At 39.5% G+C, this 25,245-nt stretch overlaps 1 protein-coding gene across 2 annotated transcripts; it reads left to right on the forward strand.

The window, feature by feature from the left end:
* Positions 1 to 1,868: 1,868 nt before the first annotated feature.
* Positions 1,869 to 24,880, forward strand: LOC119786948. 2 transcript variants are annotated; one of them, XM_038290551.1, is made up of 7 exons: positions 1,869 to 2,218; positions 13,667 to 13,974; positions 14,137 to 14,201; positions 14,295 to 14,452; positions 17,358 to 17,870; positions 19,975 to 21,458; positions 23,404 to 24,880. In XM_038290551.1, the coding sequence occupies exons 1-7, from the start codon at positions 1,906 to 1,908 to the stop codon at positions 24,025 to 24,027; spliced, it is 3,465 nt and encodes a 1,154-aa protein (XP_038146479.1). In that variant the 5' UTR covers positions 1,869 to 1,905; the 3' UTR covers positions 24,028 to 24,880. The 2 variants fall into 2 exon arrangements, with proteins under 2 accessions (XP_038146479.1, XP_038146480.1); XM_038290552.1 differs by lacking the exon at positions 1,869 to 2,218 and adding an exon at positions 7,925 to 8,446.
* Positions 24,881 to 25,245: the final 365 nt, after the last annotated feature.

Below are 25,245 nucleotides of genomic sequence, written 5' to 3' on the forward strand. Positions count from 1 at the left end.
CTCCAATGACTCCCCTGCTAATCATTTTGTTCTCCACCAAGCTGCACTGAACTATTTTCCACTCAATCTAGTTCATTTGTATTGCTTTGCCTTGCTGAGGGCTGTCTTTGCAGTTGATTAACAGCTCTCCACTATACAGTATTCTGGCACTTCGGACTTCTCTTGCGTTTTTTTTTTTTTTATCATTTTTGTTAAATGCACTGGATTTAAATCTGCAAAAGAGTCTCCCTGATTAAGCAGTTTGAATAGGACTTTATGATCATTAATTTTTTCCATGGAATTTCTACATTGTTCTTCACTAGATTGTTCTAAACTGGACTCCCCTTCAACTGATCTCTGCTTTTTCCTCATTTTTTGACTCTATTCTCTTCCAATCTTCTATCCTTCTTCCATCCCACAAGAATCGCTTCCTGTTTCCTTGCTACTCACGACCCCAGACATTTCTTCACAAGCGACTTAGAAACACGCACCATCCTAAGGATGTCTAAAGAAGAAGTACTTTAAAGGACCGATCATCGAATATGTTCAAGTAGTTAAATCACATGTTGCATTATTTCTGCTAATCATTCCGTTTTATTAGATTGTTTATAAATGTTTGGAAATAAGGTCAGCGAATAAGATCTGATGAGAGATTTGAATGAAACCACTTTAGTATTTAGATCTTTAACTGACATCATCCTTAACCCCATTAAGATGGGTCATTTTTTTCCCAGGGATTTTGGTCAAATTGACGGACTGACTGAAATTATTTCAAGTAAATACAATATGAAAAGGTTAAACAATAACACAAAAGACCCAAGTAAATACAACAGGCAGTTTTTGAATTATGATTTATTTGACTAAGGAGGAAAGAATTATTCACACCAACCTGGCCTTGTAAGCCAAAAAAATTAACCTTCTCTTGAAATTAACGATGTTAATCCTTTTTTATTAGCTTTCAATTTGACTAGAGATGGACACACTGAAGATTTGAAAGTCTGCAAAACAGAAAATAAACAAAGTCTTTGATATCAATTATATTTTGATTTAAAAAAAAGATAAAAACAAAGTAGTTTACAAGGCATTTGGACCAACATTATCCACCGAAGGAAAAAATATGTAACACTGGTGAAGGCTCTAGAAAGCGGCTGGTATAGGGCGACTAATCTTGCAGATCATATGACGGCCACATCATAAAGCGCTGCAGTTGATTTAGTGAATGTTAGTATTATTAATTCAACAATAAGAGAAAAAAAATTATGTGACAAAAAAAAATGCATCAATGGGAGATCACCAAAAGCAGAAAGAAAATCCACAAATACCTGTCTAACATTTCCGACTGAAACCCAGTTTAAAATATGGGGGTTGGCTTTGATTAAGTCAGATAAACCTATAAAATAAATATGGTCCTTTTTAATAGGTCTGTTTGAGATTTTCTTTTTTTCTTATTTTATACTTCTAACATTTGAAGTATAAAGAAAAATCAGACCAAGTTTAAGTCTCTCCACATATCCCCTCAGAACAACAGAATGTTGTGGAATATTCCAAAAAGCAATAATCAAATGTACATTCTTGTTTTTTCTCAGCTGTTCCACACATAGAGGGAAAATAAAACACTGCATGTTTCATTTCTTTAAGAAAACCATAAACCAAAGGGTTAATCTGCCTCAGTTTGTTTACATTTCAACGTGCACTTCGTAAAGGTGTGTTGACATGACGACCTGGCAACCTAGTGGGTCGCATGATGTTGACGTTTTTGTCGACATTTAAATGCGTAAAGCGCAGAAATATTGCAAATAGATAAGCAGTAGGACTCTTATGTTGACTTTTAAATAAGATTCAACAAAATAACGGGTGTTAGTTATACAATTCTGCATTATATGCTTTTTATTCCTTATTCTGATGTGAGTTGTTTTGCTCAAAGAAATGAAATACAGGTTTCCTTGCAGTGGTGCTTGTTCTACATGCTACATCTCTATAGCAGCTCCATGGCCGCAGAGGAAGCATAGAAACATGGACCTCATCTCCAAACCCAGGAGCAAATCCGTGGTGTGGACATACTTCGGTCTGAAGGCGGATGAGAATGGACAGCCTTTGAACAGCGGGGAGGCCATCTGCCGTCTGTGCCGGAAAATAGTTCTGGCTAAAGGAGGAAACACCACCAACCTGAGGAGCCATCTAAAGAGGCGCCATCAGGCGGATTTCTGTGAGCTCACTTCCTTCGCGACGGCTGCTGCAGGTACTCTTCCATCCCATGCTTTCCTTCTGACCTAATCTACAAAATTACACCGTGCATCGAGATTTAGTTGCAGTGCTATAAAATCTGCACTCACTCTTTCACACATCCTCCTCTCTACATCAGCTGCAGTTTGTTGACATTAAGTTTCAAGAAAGAAGTTTTTATTCGATTATTAACAACGTTTGTATCACTATTTAAACAAAGTCTAACCTGGAATGATTAAACTTCAATTTGATGGTTAAAACAAAATAAACATTAAAGTAAAGTAAGCGATTTGTGAAACTTTTAACTTAACTTTAAAACTTTAAAAACATATTTATTTATTTATTTTTGTATCTACGGAAGAGGAGTATGGCCACTGAAAAAATAAAAACAGTTAACTGATTTTTACATTTTATTTCTATCTTTATTATGTATTATCTCTTTCAGTTTAATATGGGAAAAAAGTCAGAATTCTGACTTTTCTTTCTTAGAATTCTGACCTTTTTCTCAGAACTCTTTACTTTTTTTCTCAGAATTCTGAGATTAAAGTTCTGCCTTTTTTCCTCAGAATTCCCACTTTAATCTCAGAATTCTGACTTTAATCTCAGAGTTCTGACTTTTTTTCTCAGAACTCAGACTTTAATCTCAAAATTCTGACTTTTTTCCTCAAAAATCTGACTTTTTTTCTCAGAATTCTGACTTTTTTTTTCTTAGAATCCTGATTTTTCCTCTCAGAATTCTGACTTTAATCTCGGTCTTCTGACTTTTCTCTCAGAATTCTGACTTTTTTTTCTCAGAATCCTGATTTTTCCTCCCAGAATTTTGACAATGGTACGATAAGAGTCCCTACTGAATGCAAATACAGATCAAACTTCTGAGTTGTTTTTTTTGTTTATTTAGGGCGAAACTATGAATCGGATTAATTGTATTTAATCGATTATTGAAATAATCATAAGCTAATTTAGTAATCGATTAATCATTAAATAGAGTATAGAGACTCTAATAAAACATGCCTGGAGCTGACAGAGCAACCCACTAAGAGCAGTAATTATATTTAAAAAAATGTAAACATTTGTTATGTAAGAAAGAAGTACTTTTTGTCTGTCAATATGCTCTATCTGTCATGATCTTTTCTGATAGCTGGCCTTAATTGCTCATTTCACCCACCTGCCTAGTTCCTAGATCATCTCTGATCTCATCCACCTATAGGTTCTGCTTTATATTCCGTCCAGCCCAGCTATCAAGGCCAGATTCTTGTTTGATTTCAGGCTGTCAGTTTCGTTGGTTAGATTTATTTCCTAGGTTCATGTTCCAGTGAAGAGTTTATTCTCAAGCCAGTGTCCTCAGGCGAGTTATTCCTTAACCAGTGGTGAGAGCATTTCAGCGTTTCCTTAGAGGTTCTGATTTCCTGATTCCGTTCCCTCTCACCCACTGGCCCTGCCTGCCCCTGCCTGATCTGTTCACCTGAACCACAGTTGGACTCCTGTTGGATTCTGCCTGTGTGTGTGTTTCTGTCTGAGCTGGATGCTCGACGCATGGGACTCTGAACCTGCCTTCATGCTGTAATGGATTAATGGAACCCAGATCTGTCCATTCCTGAGTGGATCGGAACCCCTGACCTGACTGCAAACTCCTGGATTCCAGTACTACTCCAGTCTGATCTTAATCCCTGTCCTGGACCAGAGTCCAGCCTGCTCACTAAGGTTGCTGCTGTGCCAACTTGAATACTGGGTCCATCTGTCCCCTTTTATGACACTATCCAGAAATCCTCAAGTGAAAAAGTTTGAATTTCATCTGCTTTATTTTGGCAAAACATCTTCTTTAAGGAACCTTTTGGCTATCTGATTAATGGATTAATTAAAAAAATAACTGACAGATTAATTGATTTGCAAAGTAATCGTTAGTTGCAGCCCTAATTTTATTTTAGAAAGTGCATACTGCATTAATATCAGCTGGCTGGCTCAAGTGAGTCCTGCAAACAGGAAGCCTGGGTTCGTATCCCAGCTGGGGGAAATGAGCTGCCAGTGTGGATTCTTAAGCAAGGCTCTTCACGCTGATGCCTGCTTTGGGAAGTGGTGGCCCCACTGCCACTCTGGGTTCCTGAGCAAGACCCTTAACCCCCACACTGCTCCCCAACGGGCTCTGTTGGTAAATCCACATGACCCTTGTGGTCAAAATGTGACTGCTCTCCACCTGGGTTTTCAGAAGTATCGATACACAGAAGCTACTAATTTGGCAAATCATACTGAATTCAAGTGTTAAAGTTTTAATTTTAGATTTCTACATTATTTGTACATTAAAGGAATAAAATTACAAATAACCTTAAAATACTGTCAAATTGTGTAACATTTGGGTTATTCATTTCACATTTATTTGACTAATTTAATAAAATCTGTGATATTGTTAAAAGAATTTTCCTGTTGAGACTGAAAAAGGTTAATGTGTATTATTACACATTAACAAATGTGTATTTGGGCTTTTTGATTTTTTTGGCATTTTTCACTCCCATTATTTTGAAAAGGCTTTCAAGTATCTAATGTTTTCCTGGGCATTGTCGAGTTTGACATTCCAGAACCGGGACAACCGTGCTCTCTACTGCTGAAAAGTTTTAAAGAACTGGATAGTTTAGAAAAGAACAGTAGCGCTGAATGTATTCCTACTGACCCTAATCCACTACAGTTCAGGCTAGGGCTGCAACTAACGACTATTTTGCAAATCGATTAATCTGTTGAATATTTTTTCAGTTTATAATCGGATAACCAAAGGATCCTTAAAGACTTTATGCAAAATTAAACCAGGTGGAACTAAAACTTTTCCACTTAAGAAGTTCAGAATAGAGCATAGTAAATATAGAAAAAGTTTTTTTTTTTTTTATCTTCAATCTTTGCAAAATTACTACACTAATTGGGTCTCTTTATAAGCTACAGGAATATTTTACAGTTTCTATACAGGAGTTAATGATAAAGCGATTACTAAATTAGTTAATGATTATTGCAATAATTGATTAATCCGATTAATTGTTTTAGCCCTAGTTCAGATACAACAATTTACTCTTCAACTTTATGTCCAGCTGTGTAAATGAAACACAATCCTATGCATCATTTCTTTGGTTGCTGTAGCCTGATGATTTCCCGACTAGACTCAATTCCCTTTTATTCCTATAACTTCCTTGTTTATGGAGATTTTTTAATTTAGTCTCCAAAAGCGTGATATTTAGTGCTATTCCTAGAATCAAATACGTTCTTATTTCATTTCTTAAATCTGCTGTCATTGTCACAGACAGACTAGTTCTAACTTAACTGAGATAATTACCAAGAGGAAGATTCAAGTTTAAAATGAATGCAGCTTTATTTAGAATAAAAACATTTAAATTGAACCTCACGTAAACTAAAATAATCAGATTGGAAAGGGATTATTCAGAATTTGCTGGAGATTCAGAACTGCTATCTAAGGAGTCCTCCTCAAAAACAAGATATTTATCCTTTAAATAAGTTTCAAATTTTGATATTTTAATTTCTTGATGAAGCTTAGTTACAGACAAAGAAGGTTTTTCATCTTTGATGCAAATATTTTTATATATTCCGTACAGTTTTGCCTTAAATACTTGTCGGAGTTGGTTTCTATTTTATCAGACATTATGTTGTAGAGTCTGTATGTTTTAATTAACGATTAATCAATCACTGAATTAATAGACGATTATTTCAGGAATCAGTTCATCTCATTGTTTAATCCTGATTTAATCCATACACATTATGTTCTATCCTCATGATGCCATCTGGATTGTTGTTTTTTTAAGTGCACCAGTGTCTCCTGCACCAAATAGCACCTTTGGAGCTCATAGTTTAGCTGGGATGGTGTGCTTAGGCTTGCAAGCTTCATCCTTTTTTATATGCATTTGCCTTTAACTACATTTAACTTTTGGTTTTATTTGTAAAATATCAAGTTCTTTCTCCTTAAATAGTCTTGCAGCCTATGCTTTCTTTGTGATAGCTACTCCATTGGGTGTGGATAGCTAAGTGCTTAGAAAGAGCAGGGTGTTTTTGTTCTGGGAAGGCTGCAAGGTAGCCAAAGCTGGGTCTGTGAGTCTGACCTTTAACCCCAGATTGCTCCACATGCACCACCTAATGTGGCAGCCTCTGCTCTGACAAAGGGAGAGGCTTTATGCTTCCAATCACCCTGCATATGATTGTGACATAGTCAGCCAACTGGAAACTGCACCCAATAATGATCTACATAAAGTACCATTTTAATTTAGATGTTTCCTTAAAATACACCAACAGGTTTGCTTCTGTGTTTCTAGAATGTTCTAAATGAACCTATCAGAACCTTGCAAAGAACATGAAATTAACTCTGCTTTGGTAAAAGCATGATAATCTTAGCCATTATTCTGGCAGTTTGCTAATAAAATTGATTTGGTAATTAGAACCGACACTCTACATGTCGGTTCACGTGTTTTAAAAAAAAAAGTATTTTGCATCAATTGATAGATGGATCCATTCTGTGTTTTAATGTAACTATCAGTGCAGAGAAAGTTGACTCGTTGATGACTATAAATCAAGTTCGTTCTGGTCCCCTTAATGCAGGTTTAAGTGATCTTTTTGTTTGATAACAGGGTAAGATCTTACGAATGGCAATATAAGGCTGGATGATCTATTATTTCTCATACAGATGTTTGTCATAGGAATTAGCACATCAAATGTATAATGTTTCCATTTCTTATTAGATGGTTACTCCTTAATTTGTAACTCATTGCAATATGAAATTACTTTTTTTACTTCCCTCAATGTGCAGTGATACATAAATTGATCTTGCGGTCAAAACTGCTTTACAGTATTCTTTATCGTTTCCATTTTTATTTTTGACCCAGTAAAAACTATTATAACAAAACGTATAAGAAATAGGTACCTTGACAGCCACAGTAGACATTGAACCTATAATTAAAGTATTATTCCCTTTAGTGTCTCCTTGTTGTCTTGCCAATGAAGGGGCTTCCTTATTACACCCAGCTGGCCTGATAGATGTCTTTACCTAAACAAGTGATCCTTATCAAACTCTTAATTATCTTGGCTAAAATTCTCTTGCATAAATTTAATTTCTAAAAAAAAAAAAGCCAGACTTTAATGTTTATATAATTGAACTTAAGCAACATTTTCATAGAATTCAAACCTCCTCTCACCAAAACTGCCCAAAAAACAATCTAAATCTGTTCCCATCTAAAAATTCTGGACAATTTAATGTTGTAGAAGATATGTTTATTTGTAAAACATATGTATGCATGCATACGTGTATATATACATATGTATATATGAAAATCCTCAACACATGTTTGTCAGTTTGTTTGTCTTTCTTCCTGACTGTAATTTTTTATTGTGACATACCCCCTGGCATATTTGTTTATTTATTCGTATATTTTATTGTTGACTTTAAGTGAAATAAAAAAAAGATGTGGGCTGTTTTTTTTTTTTGTTTGTTTTTTTCTAAATGTCAGGTGACATGTTAATAAATTAAATGGGAAGCAGTGGGGGGGGGTTATCTGAACTATGGCGGACTTTCTTTAATAACATTTCTTTAATAATAAAATGCTGTTAAAATTCGGAGTTAATCTTTATATATATTTATATGTTTTAATTTGTTTTGCAGTGAAATTGCACAACTGCAGCGAGCATTATCTGGCAACCTGTGTGCACTGATTGTGCTCTCATTGGTCGGCTGATGGTGACGTAAACGTGTAGAAATAGACTCGATAGAACCTGCACTGCCAATTGCGATTCCTGTTTTCCTTTACTTAAGAGTTTAGGAAATGTTCGGACCATATTAGAATCGATATACTGATTATCAGGTAATTTACATAGCCCAGATTATCACCCTTATCAGAAAGACGGTTGTTTTGGCAGATTAAAATCACAGAGCAGCTCTATTTTATCCAACTCTGGGCTGAAGCTTTAAGGACAGCTAGCTTTTCTCTGCAGAGAAGGGGGCCGCAAAAATAATAATAAAAAAAGAAAAACATGGATCTCGTCATCAAGCCGAGAGCAAAGTCATTCGTGTGGCTTTACTTTGGCTTCAAGGCGGGCGAAAATGGCCGACCTTTGAATCCCGACGAGGTCGTTTGCCGTTTATGCCGAAAGATAGTGTGCGCGAAGGGAAACACCACGAACCTGAGGAGTCATCTGAGGCGACGACATCCAGCGGAGTTTAATGAGAGCATCGGTTCTGCTTCACTCGGACCCTCCTCAGAGCCCCAAGGTAATACAACGCTAAACCCAGTGTGTTTATCGACGTCCAGCAACCTTCTCTAGTATCAGCTAGTGTTACCCTTAGCTTCATGTGCAGCATTGATGCAGAGTCCCTGTCCTGTGGTGCTAAATGGCCCTCAAGCTCCTGCAGATGTCAGGCTGCCAACCTGTCAAATTAATGCCGCTGCCTTTTGTGGTGATCAAGAAAGCAATCTGTCAAAATAAGGCTTCAAATACCCATTTAACATTGCTGCTTATAAAATATAGTTGCACAGATGCCATTTTTTGGCCCCTGTACCGATACCGATACTTGGCTGTGCAGTATCGGCCCATACTGATACCACCTGTTTGAAATTAATGTGTGTGTGAATTTATGAAAAACTGCATACTAGTTGGATGTAAAATAAATGCCATCATGGCTTTTTTTAAAGCTGCTGCCTACCTTTGTGAAGCAGGAAAAAAAGAATCCAGTAGAACTTTTTATTGCCTACCTGGAATGGGTGCAGGGTTTCCGCGGGTCATTAAAAATTATTAAAGTTTATTATTATTTTAAATTAAGGCCTTAATTGGCATTAAAATTCATTAATGTGATTATCATGGCATTTAAAATGCTTCATAAAAAAAAAATAATAAAAACTATTTTGGCAGATATATTATATTGCGATATATTTGCGCGGAACTGCTTCCGGTTGATCATAAAGTCGTCAATTGGAAAAGAAGCTTTAGGCGGAGAAAAGGCTAGAGAATGGAAAAATGAAAATTTCAACAAAAATGGCTGGAAGATGAGGAATTCAGGACATGGCTGCAACCTGTCAAGAGTAAAGATGAGGAAGGATTTCACAGCGTATATATATATATATATATATATATATATATATATATATATATATATATATATATATATATATATATATATATATATATATACTTATTGATGACATTAAAATTATTTCTAAGAGCATTAAAAGAGCATTAAATAAGAGTTACTCATTCCTGTATAAACCCTGTGGGTGACAATAGCTGAATAAACTTGTCTCTCAAAATGGTACCTGTGCCCTATTTGTTGGTACTCGCCGTTACCGCCATTTTAGTGCAGGATCGGGGCCCCGCATGATACTGGTATCAGTAGAACACTAGTGTTATGAAACAAAATGTACAGAAGGAGCTATAGGCATTTTACAATTAGGAAATGGTCCAAAATAACATACCTATTTTAGCAATATTTGTGCGCTTTAATCATTGGTTTACTGTTAGTCTCTTTGTATGATTAACTGCTTATATAGACATTTTAGATACGCAATATATAATCATCAGTTCTACATAAACAATCTATAGAACCATAGGAATTAGAAAAATCCATTACATATTAGTCTGGACTGCTAGCCGTGGCTCGGGATTGGCAGTTGCATGTGGACATCGGAAGGCAGCTAAAGTTCCCAGAGCACATTGTAAGGACGTTACTGAGACCAGATCTGGTCTTAACATCTGACTCAACAAAGCAAGTTGTGTTACTGGAGCTTACAGTCCCCTGGGAAGACAGGATGGAGAAGTCAGCTTGAACACATCGTCAGTCCTTCACTGACGATGTGTTCAAGCTGCACTGGCTAGGTGTTTTCAAAATCTATGAGGAGCTGGTTTGGGTATGAAGGACTGATGCTTGAGATTCTACTTTATTACTTGCTGAACACCGCTTAACACTTGCCGACATCCAGACATATAATTTATGACTTATGATTTTCCCCTGTACCCTTCCCCACTAACACTGTGCAGCCAAAGATCGGAAGTCCCAGAGATGGTTAGGAAAACTATGATGGTAAGGCCTCCGGATGGATGAGATCCACTATTTCAGGTCTCTGGATGTTGCTGGGTTGTCATGGTTGACGCGCCTCTTCAACTGCACTGTACTGGGCTGTAGAGATGGACTGATGCATAGACCGGCTGATAGACCAATATTAACATTTTTTTCTTCTATCGATATCTTCCGATTTGTGCATTCCTATAGAGAGAGTTGATGGTCCCTCCATATGCAACCTTTGATTTGTTTCCTTTTTTTTTAAAATTCAGACTTGTGTAACATTTTTCATTTTTAGAACGTAAACATAGGAATAAAAAGCAACATCGGCCCAAAAATACCGGCAGCATGTATTGGGGATCGGTTAGACTAATGTCAAAATAAAACTTGAATCGGTCGATCTCTACTGGGGTGCTTTGCGGCTAAGTGTGAACAAGGGTGACAACTAACGATCGTTTTTGCAAATTGACGTGATTATTCTATCAATTACTCGATTAATTTTCAGATAGCAACAGCAGTTCTTTAAAGCAGAATTTTTATAAAATTAAAGCAGGTGAAACTAAACCTTTTCCACTTGAGGAGGAGCATGTTGACAGACGAAAACTATTTTTTATGTTAAATGCATAATGTTTTTATATATTTTTTACCATTTTGGTATAATTGCTGTTTTAAGCGGGTTGCTCTGTAAGCTAATGACATGTTTCTACACTCCAGTCAGCGATTATTTCAATAATCGATTAATCACGATTAATCAAGTTAATTGTTTCAGCTGTAGTGTGATGACCATCCGAGTTTGTGGTTCTCGGCCAGAGAAAGAGCTGTCTTTATAATGGACTCATTAGCTGAAACTTTGATCCAATCTTGCATGGGAATTACCTGGAATTTTAATGAATAGCCTGGAACAATCCTCGAATATTTTAATGTCGGATTACTAAAGACCAAAATCAGCCTGACTTCATGAGCTAACCCTGAGTTCAGTTTTAGCAGTACTTCCTGCAGGTTGTTTTGCTCTTAGAACTGGGATCTGGGAATATTGTGTTACCAGAGTGCAGCCCGTTCTGTTGGCAAGTTAGAGAAGCACTAGTTTGGTTTATTGTTGTGTTGCGTATCTTGTGTTGTTATGGGCGGTTCTTGTACTACAAACTATATTTCTTAAGAATGTAAGCACTGCGACAGAAGCAGTCATTGAGTGGTTCCTTAATATTAATATTTTTACCTTCACACTTTTAGTTTAATGCTGAAAAAAGCAGCAGGTGTTGCACTTTTAGCTTCAGTCGTATTGAGACAGGCTCAGCGTTTTAGTGGTGCACTGATTGCAGTTTTCTTTAAAAAGCCTGATATGCTGATTCTGATTCTGACCACTACCATTTATACACCATATCTGGGGGCTGCAGGGCCACAATCGACTCTTTGGTTCTGCGGCTCACTTAATGTATGAAAAAAATGAATTCATGCCATTTATTTCTGCTTTTTTCACACCCTTACTGACTGCTGATATTTTTAATGTGCCATCTCTAATTATCGTGCAGATGATTTGAAAATAGATCACGTTAAGTATGGAAAACCACCCCTTTTTCTCATATTTTAAGAGCTGTCAGCTTTAGTTTTTACTGCAAAAACATTGTTCTGACAGATTAAAACTAAACTTATTCGGAAGTAGAAAGTCTTTAACCCCCTCCCCCAACTTTATATTCACTTAATTTTTGCATAACCAAACTGTTAAATCTAAAGAATCTGTAAAAGTCAGCACATCAACCCTGGTGTGGAAACATATTATCTCCTGCTGATCAAGGTCGAAAAAAGGCTGGAAATCGACTAATCTGCATTACTGCTGATGGGTTATTAAAGATAAGATGAAATGAAGCAAGGTCAGGATGACATAAGTAGAAGTTTCAGGCATGGAGGGCGTCCAGCTTGAAGGTAGAAGCGCTGCACTAAGCTGGATTTTCAAAAGGATCGAAAACAACAGAATGGATTTAACTGGCCGGTTGGAGTCAGGGGTTGCTCTGACATCAGATGCTAGTATGGATTTTTTTTCCTATACCAGAGTAAAGTCATGGTGGGATTTAATGGTGTATTGACCTAGATGGCGTCTCTAATCTGATTTCTGTGATTTTTTAAACTGTGTCTGGATGCTGTCTTCCAAACAGACCAGCAGTCTTTTATGTCTGCCTATGCCAGCCTGATGACCTCAGCAATGTGAAATCCTTTGTTTTTAGTTTTCGTTGTTGTTTAATGCTTGTTTTTATGTGACATGGGGTCTTTTTCAAAAAGCAGGTTTACTGAAAGCTTCAAGTTGTCTAAACCTGAAATCATGGAAATTTTTTCTGGTCCACAAAGTGAGTTTCCTCAACCTCTGTTTCAGTCGCCGTAGTAACATTCTCCCCAGAGCTAACCCGGTGGGTAGCAGGTATTCTTTAGTAAAGAAGAGTGTCCTCCGTCTTCGCTTTCCTTACAGCCAATCACGCCGCTTTATTTCCCGATTTGGTCAGAAGATTCTGGTCGGAGTTCCTTAGACACATTAGGTCTTAAAAACAAACATTGCATGTCTGTTTAATGAGGATCTTATTAAAGAATGACCGGCACTTTTACGCAGAGAATTATGTATTTGTAAGGAGAGGATTCTCCAACTCAATTGACAGGATGTAAGATTTAGTTGTTTGGTTTAGTTATTTTGAGAAACATGCTGCTAATTTTATTTAGTTATTTTTACATTTTATTTAGTTAAATGTACACTATTTTTACACTACAAATTTCGAAAAACCCTTATCAAATATATTTTCAGATTACACATAAATAGATTAAGTAATTCCATGGGGGGAAAAGGAATTAATTTATGGTTAGGATTAGGGCTGCAACAACGAATCGATAAAATCGATAAAAATCTACTTTTAAAAGCGTTGGCAATGAATTTCATCATCGATTAGTTCTGTTGCGCGATTAATGCGTCATCCGCCACCGTCGTCATCACTGCCACTTGATTGAAACGGGGGAAGTGAAACAGGCCAGCGTGGTCTATGTTTACTTCCGTAAACATAGACCACGCTGGCCTGTGACGTCATTGCGTCCTCTACTGTGCATGCGGGACACTTGCGTTGTATGACTACAGTTCACACAGGAGATCACATACAAGTCGCATATATTTGGAAATATGAACGGCAAAGCAAAAAAATCGGATTTCACAAAAAAATCTGAATTGAGCATCAAGGCCTGAAGTATGAACATAGCCTTATACTGCTGATTAAATGTAAGCACCATCAGATTTCAAACTGAACAGTTCAGGACATCATAGTGATCTGCAAACCAAAAAGAAGAATGTAGATGTCTCTCATAAGCATAGGTCAATTAATTAATGATGGACGTGACTGTGTCTAGATGGGTTTAACAAAGTTTTGTTGGAAATAACAAAATCTTCATTAGCTGCTGTCTGTTCTCCAGGCCTGGACCTCAATCATGAAGAGCTCAATGAAGATGTACCACTCACCCAGACCCCTTCCAACTGCAACTACGTCCCAGACGCAGTGGTGCCGCCGGGCGAACCGTGGCTCCACGGCGGCCCCTCCCGGGCCGTGTTGTCCTTGCCCGCCTGTCTCTCGCTCAGTACCGATGGTTCATCCACTGGCGAAGAACAGGCCACCATAAAGGTGTACGCCAAGTGTCAGCTTCAGCAGGGGGTCCTGTTCGGGCCCTTTTTGGGAGAGGTGTGCAAGGGACAATTGCCGAGCAACCTCCAATATGCCTGGGCTGTAAGTTGACACCCGCAGCATGGTTTTTATCTGGAGTATTTTCTAAAGTGCAGAATATAAATTCTTTAGTAATTGTGGTTTTCTATCATAATAAAATATATATTTCTAACATATTCCATAAACCATGCTAAAAGTTCTCTGCTTAATTTTTTTTAAATCTAGATCAGGGAAGATTCTGCTTTCACCTACGTTGATGCATCAGATGAGAACAAATCGAACTGGATGAGGTGAGTTACTAACGTCACATCCATGTTAATCCGGAAGGATCTGAGCCTTCCTGCTGATGTGATTCACTGGAGATCTTTACTCTTGTGTTTCAGATATGTAACATACACCAGCAGCGAGGACGAACACAACTTGATGGTCTTCCAGTTCTACCGTCACATCTACTACAAGGTTGCCCGGCCCATCTGTGAGGGGGAAGAGCTCAAAGTCTGGATGGGGAAGGATTACGCCTCGCTTTTGGGTTTGGGGATGAGTGAGTTCTGCTCTATCGGGTTAATTCAGTTTATTTATATAGTGGCAGTTCACAACATATGCCATCTCAAGGCACTTTATAGACAGTTCAGTCAGGATATATAGTCAGATTAGTTAAAAGTTTTCTATCTAATGAAAATCAGCTTGTTGCATCGAGTCATTGACGCGACAGCAACCCCCACACCAAGCATGCATGTAATGACAGTGGAGAGGAAAACTTCCTCATAAGAAGAAACCTCCAGTGTGTGAGCGACCTTCTGCCGAGGCCAATTGGGGAGATAGTAGGATATAGTAGACATGCAAAAGGAACATAGAAGCACTGATCAATAAACATGTTCTATATTTGAAAAGGAAACAGTAAACTAGGTCCATAGGGGACTCTGTCTAGGAAAGAAACATCTAAGCAGACAAACTCTGAGGCAGTTTTCTTGTCAAAAGGTTTGAAAGAGACCACATGAGACCACATACAGTTAACCAGACTAAAAGCTGAGCCCATAGCTATGTCTAGGAGAGGAACAGAACTAAGCACTGAAAAACCGACCCAACTCCATTTGCTATAAATAAAGGTGTTGATGGCAGTAGCACAGCAGATATTTCTCTCTAGGATGGTGTAACAGCCAAACAGGAACAGTACAGGTGATGCTACTATCATAAGAAAAAAGAAGAGAAGATAAATGAATGGGTTAAACAAAAAATAATGTAGAATTGGAGGATAGAGATAGGATGAAGAAGAATCATTAAAGCACTCCCTATGTCTTTCAGCAGTCTAAGGCTATAGCAGCATAAACACAGAGTGGCTTGTGTTAATCTGGGCCACTCAAATGGTGTGTTTAGACCAAGCACATTCTGGGCATCAAAGCATCTAATTTACATGCAAAGCCAATAGTTGACTGCATTAATTAGCCTTGAGAGGTCCTGCAGAGCACCCGAGCATCGTCCTGCAGAGGTGGAATAAATATCTGAGGAAGCCCCATCTTTCATTAGAAGCTCTTGGTGCTGCAAGCCAACACCCTAACGGGAGCCTCCATTCTCTTCATCCCTACTTAAGGCGTGATATGTAGAGCTTCCCCAACTGGTATGGTGTTGGACAGTTCAGTAGATATTAGCTGCTTATAGCCTGGTGCTCAATCTTTTAGTTAGGAATATTTCATGGGGTGTACATCTTGGTGTATAACACCTTTGAGGCTGAAATATACTCAGGCATTGGGTTGCCGCGACAGTGTGTTTGCACCATGCGTGAGCTCATTGAAGCGGGGAACCCTTTTATAGTTGACACGGATGAAGGTGCAGTACTCGCAAAAACCACAGAGGGGCAGTGATCAACATAACCAGCGGAATGGCAGAAATAAAGTTTGTCGTTGACACTTCACTTCCAAAATGGCTGAGCGCAGTATTTTATAATTAATGGTTATTCAAGAATAATAAGTGTGTTACACTGAAATATATGGTGGAATAAAACGGTGGGTTTACCTGATGCACAAAGAGAGATTTGACGATGGTTAAACCCCATATGGACCTTTTTTTTTTTTTTTTTTTTTTTTAGAACATATATATTTATAAAAGTTGTTTCACCAAGTAAAAGCGGATAATAAATTAAAAATTAAAGGTATCAACATTTTATGTTAACCTAAGCATTAATAAACTGTTTTAGTTGAGTGATCATATATCACTCAACTCTGTATCAGCAGTGCTGTCCGTCTCCCAACTCGCAGATCAGCCTCTCTGATTGGTTGATGTGGCACGTTCAGCAACAGAAAAGTAAATTTTTCGAACTCCGGCATGTGCTGCTTGTGAAATTTGAGCGCCACTCGACTTGCCACATTAAACTGTCAGAGAAGCTGGTAGGGAGACAGACGCAGAGCTGCTGACGCAGAGCTGCTGATGCAGAGCGCTATGATCACTCCTCTGAAACCTACCTGAAAAAAGCTAACATCTACTTCCAGCCGCCACAATCAGCAGGAAAATCGACCACGAGTCGACCGGGTCTGAGGCGACTGCTGCTGAATTCCCAGTGACAGCGCACCGCTGGTGTACAGGGGTTTCATGCTGGTCCGACAGCGAAATATACTTGAAGACAGGATCTTTATATAATGATGAACTGACTGCACAGATGACGTTTTGAGATGGATATTCTCACTTAAAATATATTAAAACCACTTAAAACAGCAAATATAGAAAAGCATCTGTTTGCCACTGAACAGGACCAGCAGAATCATCAGACACATCTGGACACACTTTACTGGACGTCTGACCATAATGTGTACAAGCAAAAAATGAAGGAGAGAGTGCTTTTTTGATGCTGAAAGCACATGCGCTGTGAATGTAGCATTACACTTTGATTGTTTGAATTAACCTATGAAATATTGTATTATACCTAGAAATGATCTAATTTCCACTTTTAGTCAAGCTCACATTTATTCCCATAATCAGGACAAAAGTAGTGTTGTAACAAAGACAGAAAGTTGGCTGCATTCCACCTGAAAATGCAGGAAATACCATTTCAGAGAGTACTTTTCAAAATTTTCCCATGCATGGATACTCCCGGACCCCCTACGCCACACAAAGCCTAAAGATGTGATACACCAAGGTGTACACCCCATGAAATATTCCTAGCTAAAAGACTGCTACCAATACCTAACATAACACAGCAATACTTTTCAGTAGGTTGATATGTCATAAGTTTTTTTTTTTTTATCTGACTTTTGATCGTCGCTAGCTGTAAAGTGAAATGAACGAGCATAAAATGAACACTGGTAGTTTACAACTGTGATCATTAGATTAAATGTTTTAAATAGAATTGATGGGAAAAAAAAAAATCCTCTGTTGTAGATAACTTAGGATCTCCCTGCACGGAGGTTCACGTTGCCAACTTTAAAGTTGACACTTGATGGTCTTGGTGTGTACAGGTGACAATGCAAAATGTGAGATTGGGGAGAAGGAAACAGTCCTGCGCCTCCTGCAGGACATCCAGCTGGTCACCCTCCCAGAGCCCAGCAGCACGTCGCTTTGGTCTGACAGCAGCCAATCCCAGAGCCCCATGCCCGTCATCAGTGAGGTGACCACAGTGTCAAACCCAGAAGCGGCTAATGAAGCAGGCTCAGTACCTGGCTCTGCCTTCCCTCCCGTTGTTCAGAGCCCGTTTATGTACACCAGCTCCACTGTGACTGAAAAATACGACTTCCTGCCAGGAAGCGAGAAGCTGTTGAGCAACCCGAACGCTCACCAGCACAGCGCCTGGCTGTTTTTTGGCTTGGAGCCAGACCCCACCGGTCGGCCTCTGGATCGAAACATGGCGGTGTGCAAGCTGTGCATGGAGCGTGTGAGCTGTGGGGGAGGAGCAGCAGATCTGCAGATCCACCTGACACTCAAGCATCACCTCAAACCTCGAGACATCACCAAGGATCGCGTTTTGGCAACAGGTAACAAGAAAAAACAATGTTTAGACATCTCTGTCAGTTATGACAAACCTTTTCATGAAGGTACAATAGTTAATCTTTATTGTATTTTTAAAAACATCGGAGGAAAAAATAGACAAAAGCCAATCACCTTTGTCATTTGGTGGTATATTTTCTCTTTCTTCATCAATGTCATGAATGATCCCCTCCTCTTTGGTGTAATCCTTAAATGTAATGGTCAAGTTATGGGGCTGAACATATTTATTTAGGAAAGGAGGATTTCAAACAGCAAGTTGAAATCAACAATGACGGAATAAATCAAGAGTGACACAGAGACATTGTCACTTGCATTAGTGGATGCAACTAGGAGGGGAGTGCTTACATGCTATCACCTCCAGATTCATCAGTATTACCAACAATGGCACCGATACAGGATGGACGCAGGACTGATGCAGAAACTACACTAATTTAGTCCAAATGATTTCATTGGAACCTGAAGAGCCTTTTCTTATTGAGCTGCTGACATTATGCTACAATGTTTTTAATGGCATTTAAAGACGTCTTAGCTTAATAAGTATATATTAAGGTTGGGTAAAAAAATCGATTTAATCAATTTTGAATCGATTCCTTTACATTTTTTGCAAAATCGATGTCTAGGGAATGAGATCGATTCATTTTATAGTGACGCGCGTGACGTTCACATTCAAATGAATGCACTCAAGATGACTTCAAGCCAGACAGCTGCAAATATAGCCAATAGGTTGACTGAAGACATTAACAAATGGGGGCTGACCAGCAAACACCCTGTAGTTTTTACAGACAGCGCTGCAAATATGAAGATAATGCAGCTCTGTGTCACGTCTGCTTGCTTGAGTGAGGCTTCCCTTTTTCACTTTTCACAAACAAGTTTGCACTTTTGAGACATTTTGTTCACATCTCAAGTTTAAACTGTCAGATTTACAAGTTTGCCCTTTGTGCTTAATATGACAGGGAAAAAGTAAAATACATGAGTATATACATGAGTATTTTGAAACACAATTCAACCACTTTCATTTTTGTAAAAACAGATCGAATCGAAATGAATTGATTTACCACTGTAAGAATCAAAATCGAATCGATTCAGGACTTTGGTGAAAAGACCCAGCCCTATATATTATATATAATGTGTGAGAGAAAGAACTGAAAAAAGTTATCTCCTATTTCGTCTTTTTTTCCTCGTATTTTGTTCAGACAATAACTGTTTATTATGTTTATATAACACTATACTAGTGTTAGGGGAGTGGTGGCCTAGTGGTTAGGGTATGGAGCTTGGAATCCTGAGGTTCTGAGTTCGAGTCCCACTCCCATAGACTACGACTCTAGGTTTCTGAGCGATTGCTCCAAGGGTGCCGCACAGTGGCAGCCAACCGCTACCCAAAGGGGATGGGTTAAATGTAGAGTTAATTTCTCCATTGTGAGTTCAATAAAGTTCAATTTATTTATTTTATTATTATAATAAAATAAATTATTTTATTATGTGTTTCACTGTGTAGCAGACTCCACAGGGGCTCTTTTAGGGCAGGGGGTGGGCAATTCCAGTTCGTAGGAGCTGGTATCCTGCAGCTCATATGTGTCCTTGGTCCAAGAGATCTGAATCAAGTAATTAGATGATTAACAGGACACTGGAGAAACTAACTGCACACTGAGGAGGTGATTCAGGTGTGTTGGACCAAGGATGAAGCTAAAAGTTGCCGGATAGCATCCCTCAGAAACTGGAGTTGCCCAGCCTTGTTCTCGGGTCGCCTGTTTTTAGCTTCATCCACCTTTCATTACACAAAGCTTCCTTCTCGCCTCTGAAAGGAAAACATCCCCACTGCATGATGCTGCCACCTTAGTGCCAAACTGTTGGCTTCATATTTCCATGAATCCCATTGGATATCATGAGCATTTTCTGTATAACTGCAAGGAAATCGTTCTTGCTCTCATCTTTACCCATAAATCTTCCTCTCTATGTTTTATGTTTTCCTTGCATGGCTAGCGAACTTCTGACAGCCCATTTCTCTGTGAAATATCTTTCTTCTGGACCCCTATGATTTATGTTCTTATTCTAATTGTGTGTAACATGTTTCCTTTGTGTCTATGTTGTCAGGTCAGCGTATTGTTCCTGTGATGCCTCCCACCAGCCTTCACAGCAGCCCCCCCACAGCAACATCTGCTAAAGTGATTAACGCCATCGCCAGCTTCATCATCAGGGATCTCCAGTCCCCTACTCTGGTGGAAGGGAAGGGCTTCAAACAGCTGCTGCACACGCTCTTGCCTTCCTACAAGGAGTCGCTCACATCCCAGCACCTGCTGCACCTCCTGAGAGACCACCACATCAAAGCCAAGATCAGCCTCATCCAGCAGCTGAAGAGAAGAACCTCGAGTTTGGACATGGAGGAGATAAGCGACTACACTGCTCCCATCGAAGTTGAGCCCAGGAGGCCAGGGCGGCCCCCAAACCACCTGAGGGCGGTTTCTAACTTTGTCACTTTGAGCGTGGATGTTTGGCTCCACAGCTGGCAGGGCAGCCACCAGCATTACCTCACCATGTGGGCGCATTACATCGATGATGACTTCAACCCCCACAACCTGGCTCTGGCAACCGAGAGACTGGAGAAGGGTGGAGCTAACGAGCTGAGCCTCCAGATGGTGGAGATGCAGGTGAGGGCCATGGCGCAAGAGTGGGGGGTCAACCAGCAGAACCTGGTTCTACTGGGAATGGAGGGCAAACACAGGATAAAGCTGCCTCCCATAAAGACGGAGAAAGGCCTGGAGGCTCCAGGCAGTGCCCCCCATCCAAACTCAACCACCTTCCTAGAGAAGGATGACTCTGCTTCCCCCGAGGAGCCGCAGACCTCCTCTGAGCATTTTAGCGAGGGTCTTCCATCCGTCCCATGTTTTTTCAGCGCCGTGCAGGGCTGCATCGAGGAGGTGATGCTACACCCCGGCATCCTCAAAACCTTGGGCCAGTTCCAGGACCTTCTGTCCACCCTGCTGCTGCCTCCCTCTGGGAAGAGAGGCTTCTACCACCATCACGCCCGGAAGCTGCTGCTAAGCCTGTCCAAAGCAGAGCAGGAACGGGTGAAGCTGTGGGCTCACTGCCAGCCCAGCTGGAACGAACTCTATCCTTTATTGAACTCGCTTATCAAACACAAAAGCCTAATCTGTGATATTATAAAAGATGTTAATCAAGAAAACGTTGCCAGGGAAGAGACGGCTTCAGAGTCATTAGACAGCTGCCATGCTAACTCCACCTCCAACACGCCATCAGTGGGCCTTCCTATACTGCGCCTGGAGTGGAAGTTGGTGGAGGAGCTCTGCTTGGTCCTCAAACCTCTGGACGTGGCGTGTAGGACTTTGGCCAAAGAGGCCTTCCCACGCCTGTCCCTCGTTAAACCCATCCTCACAGGCTTGCTCTCCAGACACCTCGTACCCCGGCCGAGCGACTCCTCGTCCATCCTGAAGGAGGTGAAGAGGATGATGAGGCGGAGCTTGGCGAGTTGCTACGACAGCCCGACGGTGAACAGGCTTCTGTGTGTGGCCTGCTCCCTCGACCCCCAGTTTCATGGGCTGGGCTTCATGGACGACAAGGTACGCTTTCATTTAAACAATAAATGTTTGTTTTTCCTTCACTTTTCTAGCCTGGCCAGCCGGACTGATACGTCGAATATACGGCGAAGAGCTGTTAGAGCAAATATGAGGCAAAGATTCCAAGCGACATGCTGTGTTTGTGTAATGTCATTGATCGCGAATAAAATATATCAAGCTGTCAAAGAAACTCCATTTCTCAATGAATGATTTCTGTCAGTTTTGCCTAAAAAATCGGAGGATATAAGGAGCACTAACTGTTTTGTTCTTTATTTTTGGACGACGTAGCTTCATTGCGGTCACCAGCTCGTTGTCATGCTAGCACAAAAGCACTGCGATTGACGCATCATAAAGTCCTGCCTCCCGCACTGTGATTGGTTCGGCCAGATCTGGCCGGAGTCTACAGTCTGTTTGGCCACTTTCATTTATTTGCTTCAATTCGATTCCCTGGAAAAACCAGCTACCAGCAATGATCTCTTATTTCTTAGCATTTATAAAAAACTAAAAAAAACCTTTTAGTGTTTGGTATTATGATTAAATTACCTGAAGCTTTTCATTAGCTGAAACCCGTAATCATCACAGTAACTGGAGGGCAATCTTCAAGTTATCACATCAAAGTTTCATGTTTTGAACTAAAAACTCCAGTAAATTAACTTTTTGTTTATTTTTTGTCATTTTTTAGCCTTTTACTCAAAGTGAAGCCGAGTTTCTTAGGATTTATATGAGGGTGATTCTTCAGGTAAAGTCAAAAGATATTCTTCGGAAAATCCAACGCATATTTAGACATATTTTGATTTGTTCTAATTCATCCCAATGTGTAGAAACATTAAATGACAGCGGCTATGAAATATGTTCTATATATTACATATATTACATATATATTACATATAGATATATATAGTGAAGAAAATGACTTTTGCATAAATTATGCTTATAATTTAAAAGCTCAATATACAGCCGTGGACGTTTTTACAGTACTGGATATTTGAAAATGGCAGCAACATGGGAGATGTGCAAAATGACTGCCGAATGCTATTTAACCAACTAAGATAGAAACTGAACAAACTGCATGAATGAGGTTGTTGGGAATAGTGGTGGTTATGAAGTCTTACCGCTGCTGGGAGGAAGGATCTGTAACTTCTACATATTATATAAATATACACAAAATACCCCAAATAAAATATTGTTTCATGTTACTTGTACATTCAAAGGTAATATGAGGTGTTTGGGAACGGTGACCAATAAAGTTGCTCTTCCTTTGGCATTTTCTTGTTTCCCTTCCTTCCATTCAGGTAACGCTGCTGACATTAGCTCTCCTGTCTACTGTAGTGGAAAGACTGATCCATTGAAGCAAAGGTTTCCTTTTTATAGAAATAAAAATATTAATCTATCATTCAAGCTGGATATTTTTCATTAAGATTAAGAATTTCTGTTACTTTCAAATCAAATTTAATTTCATTCTTATAAGGAACTGAGAGGCCAGCACTTGGTCACGGGACCAACTTCATACAGCAAAAACACTCAATACAAAAAACATATTTTATATAATATAAATGGTCATTTATCCCTTTCTAAAATTTTTTGTATAGTAACTGCAGCCTGATGAAACACGACAACCTTGTTTTTCTTATTTCATCCTGGAATCCTGGTGTATTAATAGCTGGAGAATCTGTTCAGAAAATTACCATTTGAAAATTGGTTCAATGAAATTGATTTAAAAAGAGCATAAAATCACTGCTGTAGTATTTAACCAAACCTATTAATGTTCTATCTACATAAAAGAAACCATGAAATACTGCAGAGGGAGGAACTTTTGGATCCTGGATCAATGGGTTGACGGTTTGCTCTTGCTTTAGACCTCAGATCTTCCAGTAACGTCTAAGCTCAGTTTGGATTTGTTTTCATTAACATGCGAAGGATGCTGACCTGTTATCTCCTCATCCTGTAGGAGCAGGTGGCCACATTCGATTGGCTGAAGAAGGAGGCTGTGAGGATTGCCAAGGAGGACAGGAAGAGCGGTAAAGCCAATCAAATGAAGAGAAGCTCCTCTCCCGTGTCCCCAGAGTCAGACAGCGAAATCCTCCGGCGGAGCAAACGCCTGAAGGAGTGCCCCCCGATTAACTTCAGAGACCTCATAGTGGAGGATGAGTTTAGTGACGCCGGAGAGAACGATGATGGCGACCCGTCGGACCCTGCTTGTCATGCTGGGCTCTCTGGCATGGAGTTTCTGCTGGGAGACCTGTTCTGCTCCACTCCCAGGAGCAGGCAGAGCTCCGTGGAGGAGTCTGTCGACATGGAGATGTCTGTCTTCAGAGCTGACAGAGGGGCTTCGCTGGGAGTGGAGCCCCTGCAGTGGTGGAGGACCAAGGCGGGCCAGTTTCCGCTGCTGGCCGCTGTGGCGCGCGTTTACATGGCTGCTCCGGCCGTGGCGGGGAACGCGGCGCAGGACTTTGTGCAGGAAGGACCCGAAACTACCAACAGGAAGAGGTCGGCCATTCCGCCAGACAGTTTGGACGCCATCCTGTTTCTACACCACAATCGCATCTCCACCGCTGACGGTGGGCAAGAGTGAAGGAAGGGACGGCGGCAGGAAGAAACATGACAAAGGCTTTTCTGGTGACAGGAATTGAATCATCATCTAACCTCATCGGTTAATTGCAAGCGATTTAATCCAATTCACAAAGCCTTTCAACATCATTTACAACATAAAACGAGCAGCAATGAAGGAAGACTAAATAAATTATACCTTCATCAGACAATGCACAACATTTTTCAGTTTTTATCTTTCATTTTAGTTTTACTTTTTTTTTGCCTTTTTCTCTGCAGACAACAAAGAACAGAAATGTCCACCAAGCTGTGTTTTATAAAAAAAATCCTAACTACTGATTTCCACTGAACTTTATGCTAATTACCCTGTAGTCCCTTGTGCCTTATCTAGTTCCTTTAGCCACACTGTAGAAGCAGATCTAACCAAATCTTACTTCTCCTGCCTGTTTTTATACTTACAGCTGATTGAATGGAGTTAGGCTTACTGAAGGGGATGTGATCTGCTCTATGACTTTGCTTTTTTATTTCTCGATTTGTCAATCAGTAATTGATTAACTAAAAAGCAGATGATGTTGATTATGTGAAAACTGTTCATGCTGGAATAACCAGAGGAGAAATAAAAGCAAACTAAAATGTGCTGTCATGGTCAAATTAAGGACACTACAAATAATTTTTTTTGTACTAATAAGCAAAATATCAACCATAGACTTTATAGGAGGACTTTATACTGTCTGTGGTCTGTATTCTGCATCCCTGAATGTTTTCTTTCACCTTTTTATAATCAAATACAGAGGAAAAAAAAAGTTTTTTTGTCTTTGAGTGATGTAGCAATCCTGTCCTATACCTTTTTTCCAATAAAACATATTTATCCCATTGAACACTGTGTGTTTTAACCATATGGAAAAGAAGTTCTCCTAACACACTGCTCTTAAAAAAAGATGAAGAACTAATGTGTTTATTTCACTGGCCATTGAGAAGCTTCTCGTGTTGGAAATTTACCAAATGTCCTAACTTCTGTCACCTCATTTTTTTGACTAGAGAAAATAAAATACACTAGAGAAGATGTAGTAAATTTTTCTACAAATCCTGTTTCAGTATTTTAGAGGTACCACCCAGCTGAATGTTTGGCCATGTATATGTGATATAAGTTTATTAAAAAAAGGGGGGGGGGGGGGAGTCATTCTCTGATTGAAAGGATAATATAGTACTTCTATTAAAGCTACAGTGTGTAACTTTTAGCGAC

This window comes from Cyprinodon tularosa, unplaced genomic scaffold (assembly GCF_016077235.1).
Source record: "Cyprinodon tularosa strain WSP-4 unplaced genomic scaffold, ASM1607723v1 ctg283, whole genome shotgun sequence".
Taxonomy (NCBI): domain Eukaryota; kingdom Metazoa; phylum Chordata; class Actinopteri; order Cyprinodontiformes; family Cyprinodontidae; genus Cyprinodon; species Cyprinodon tularosa.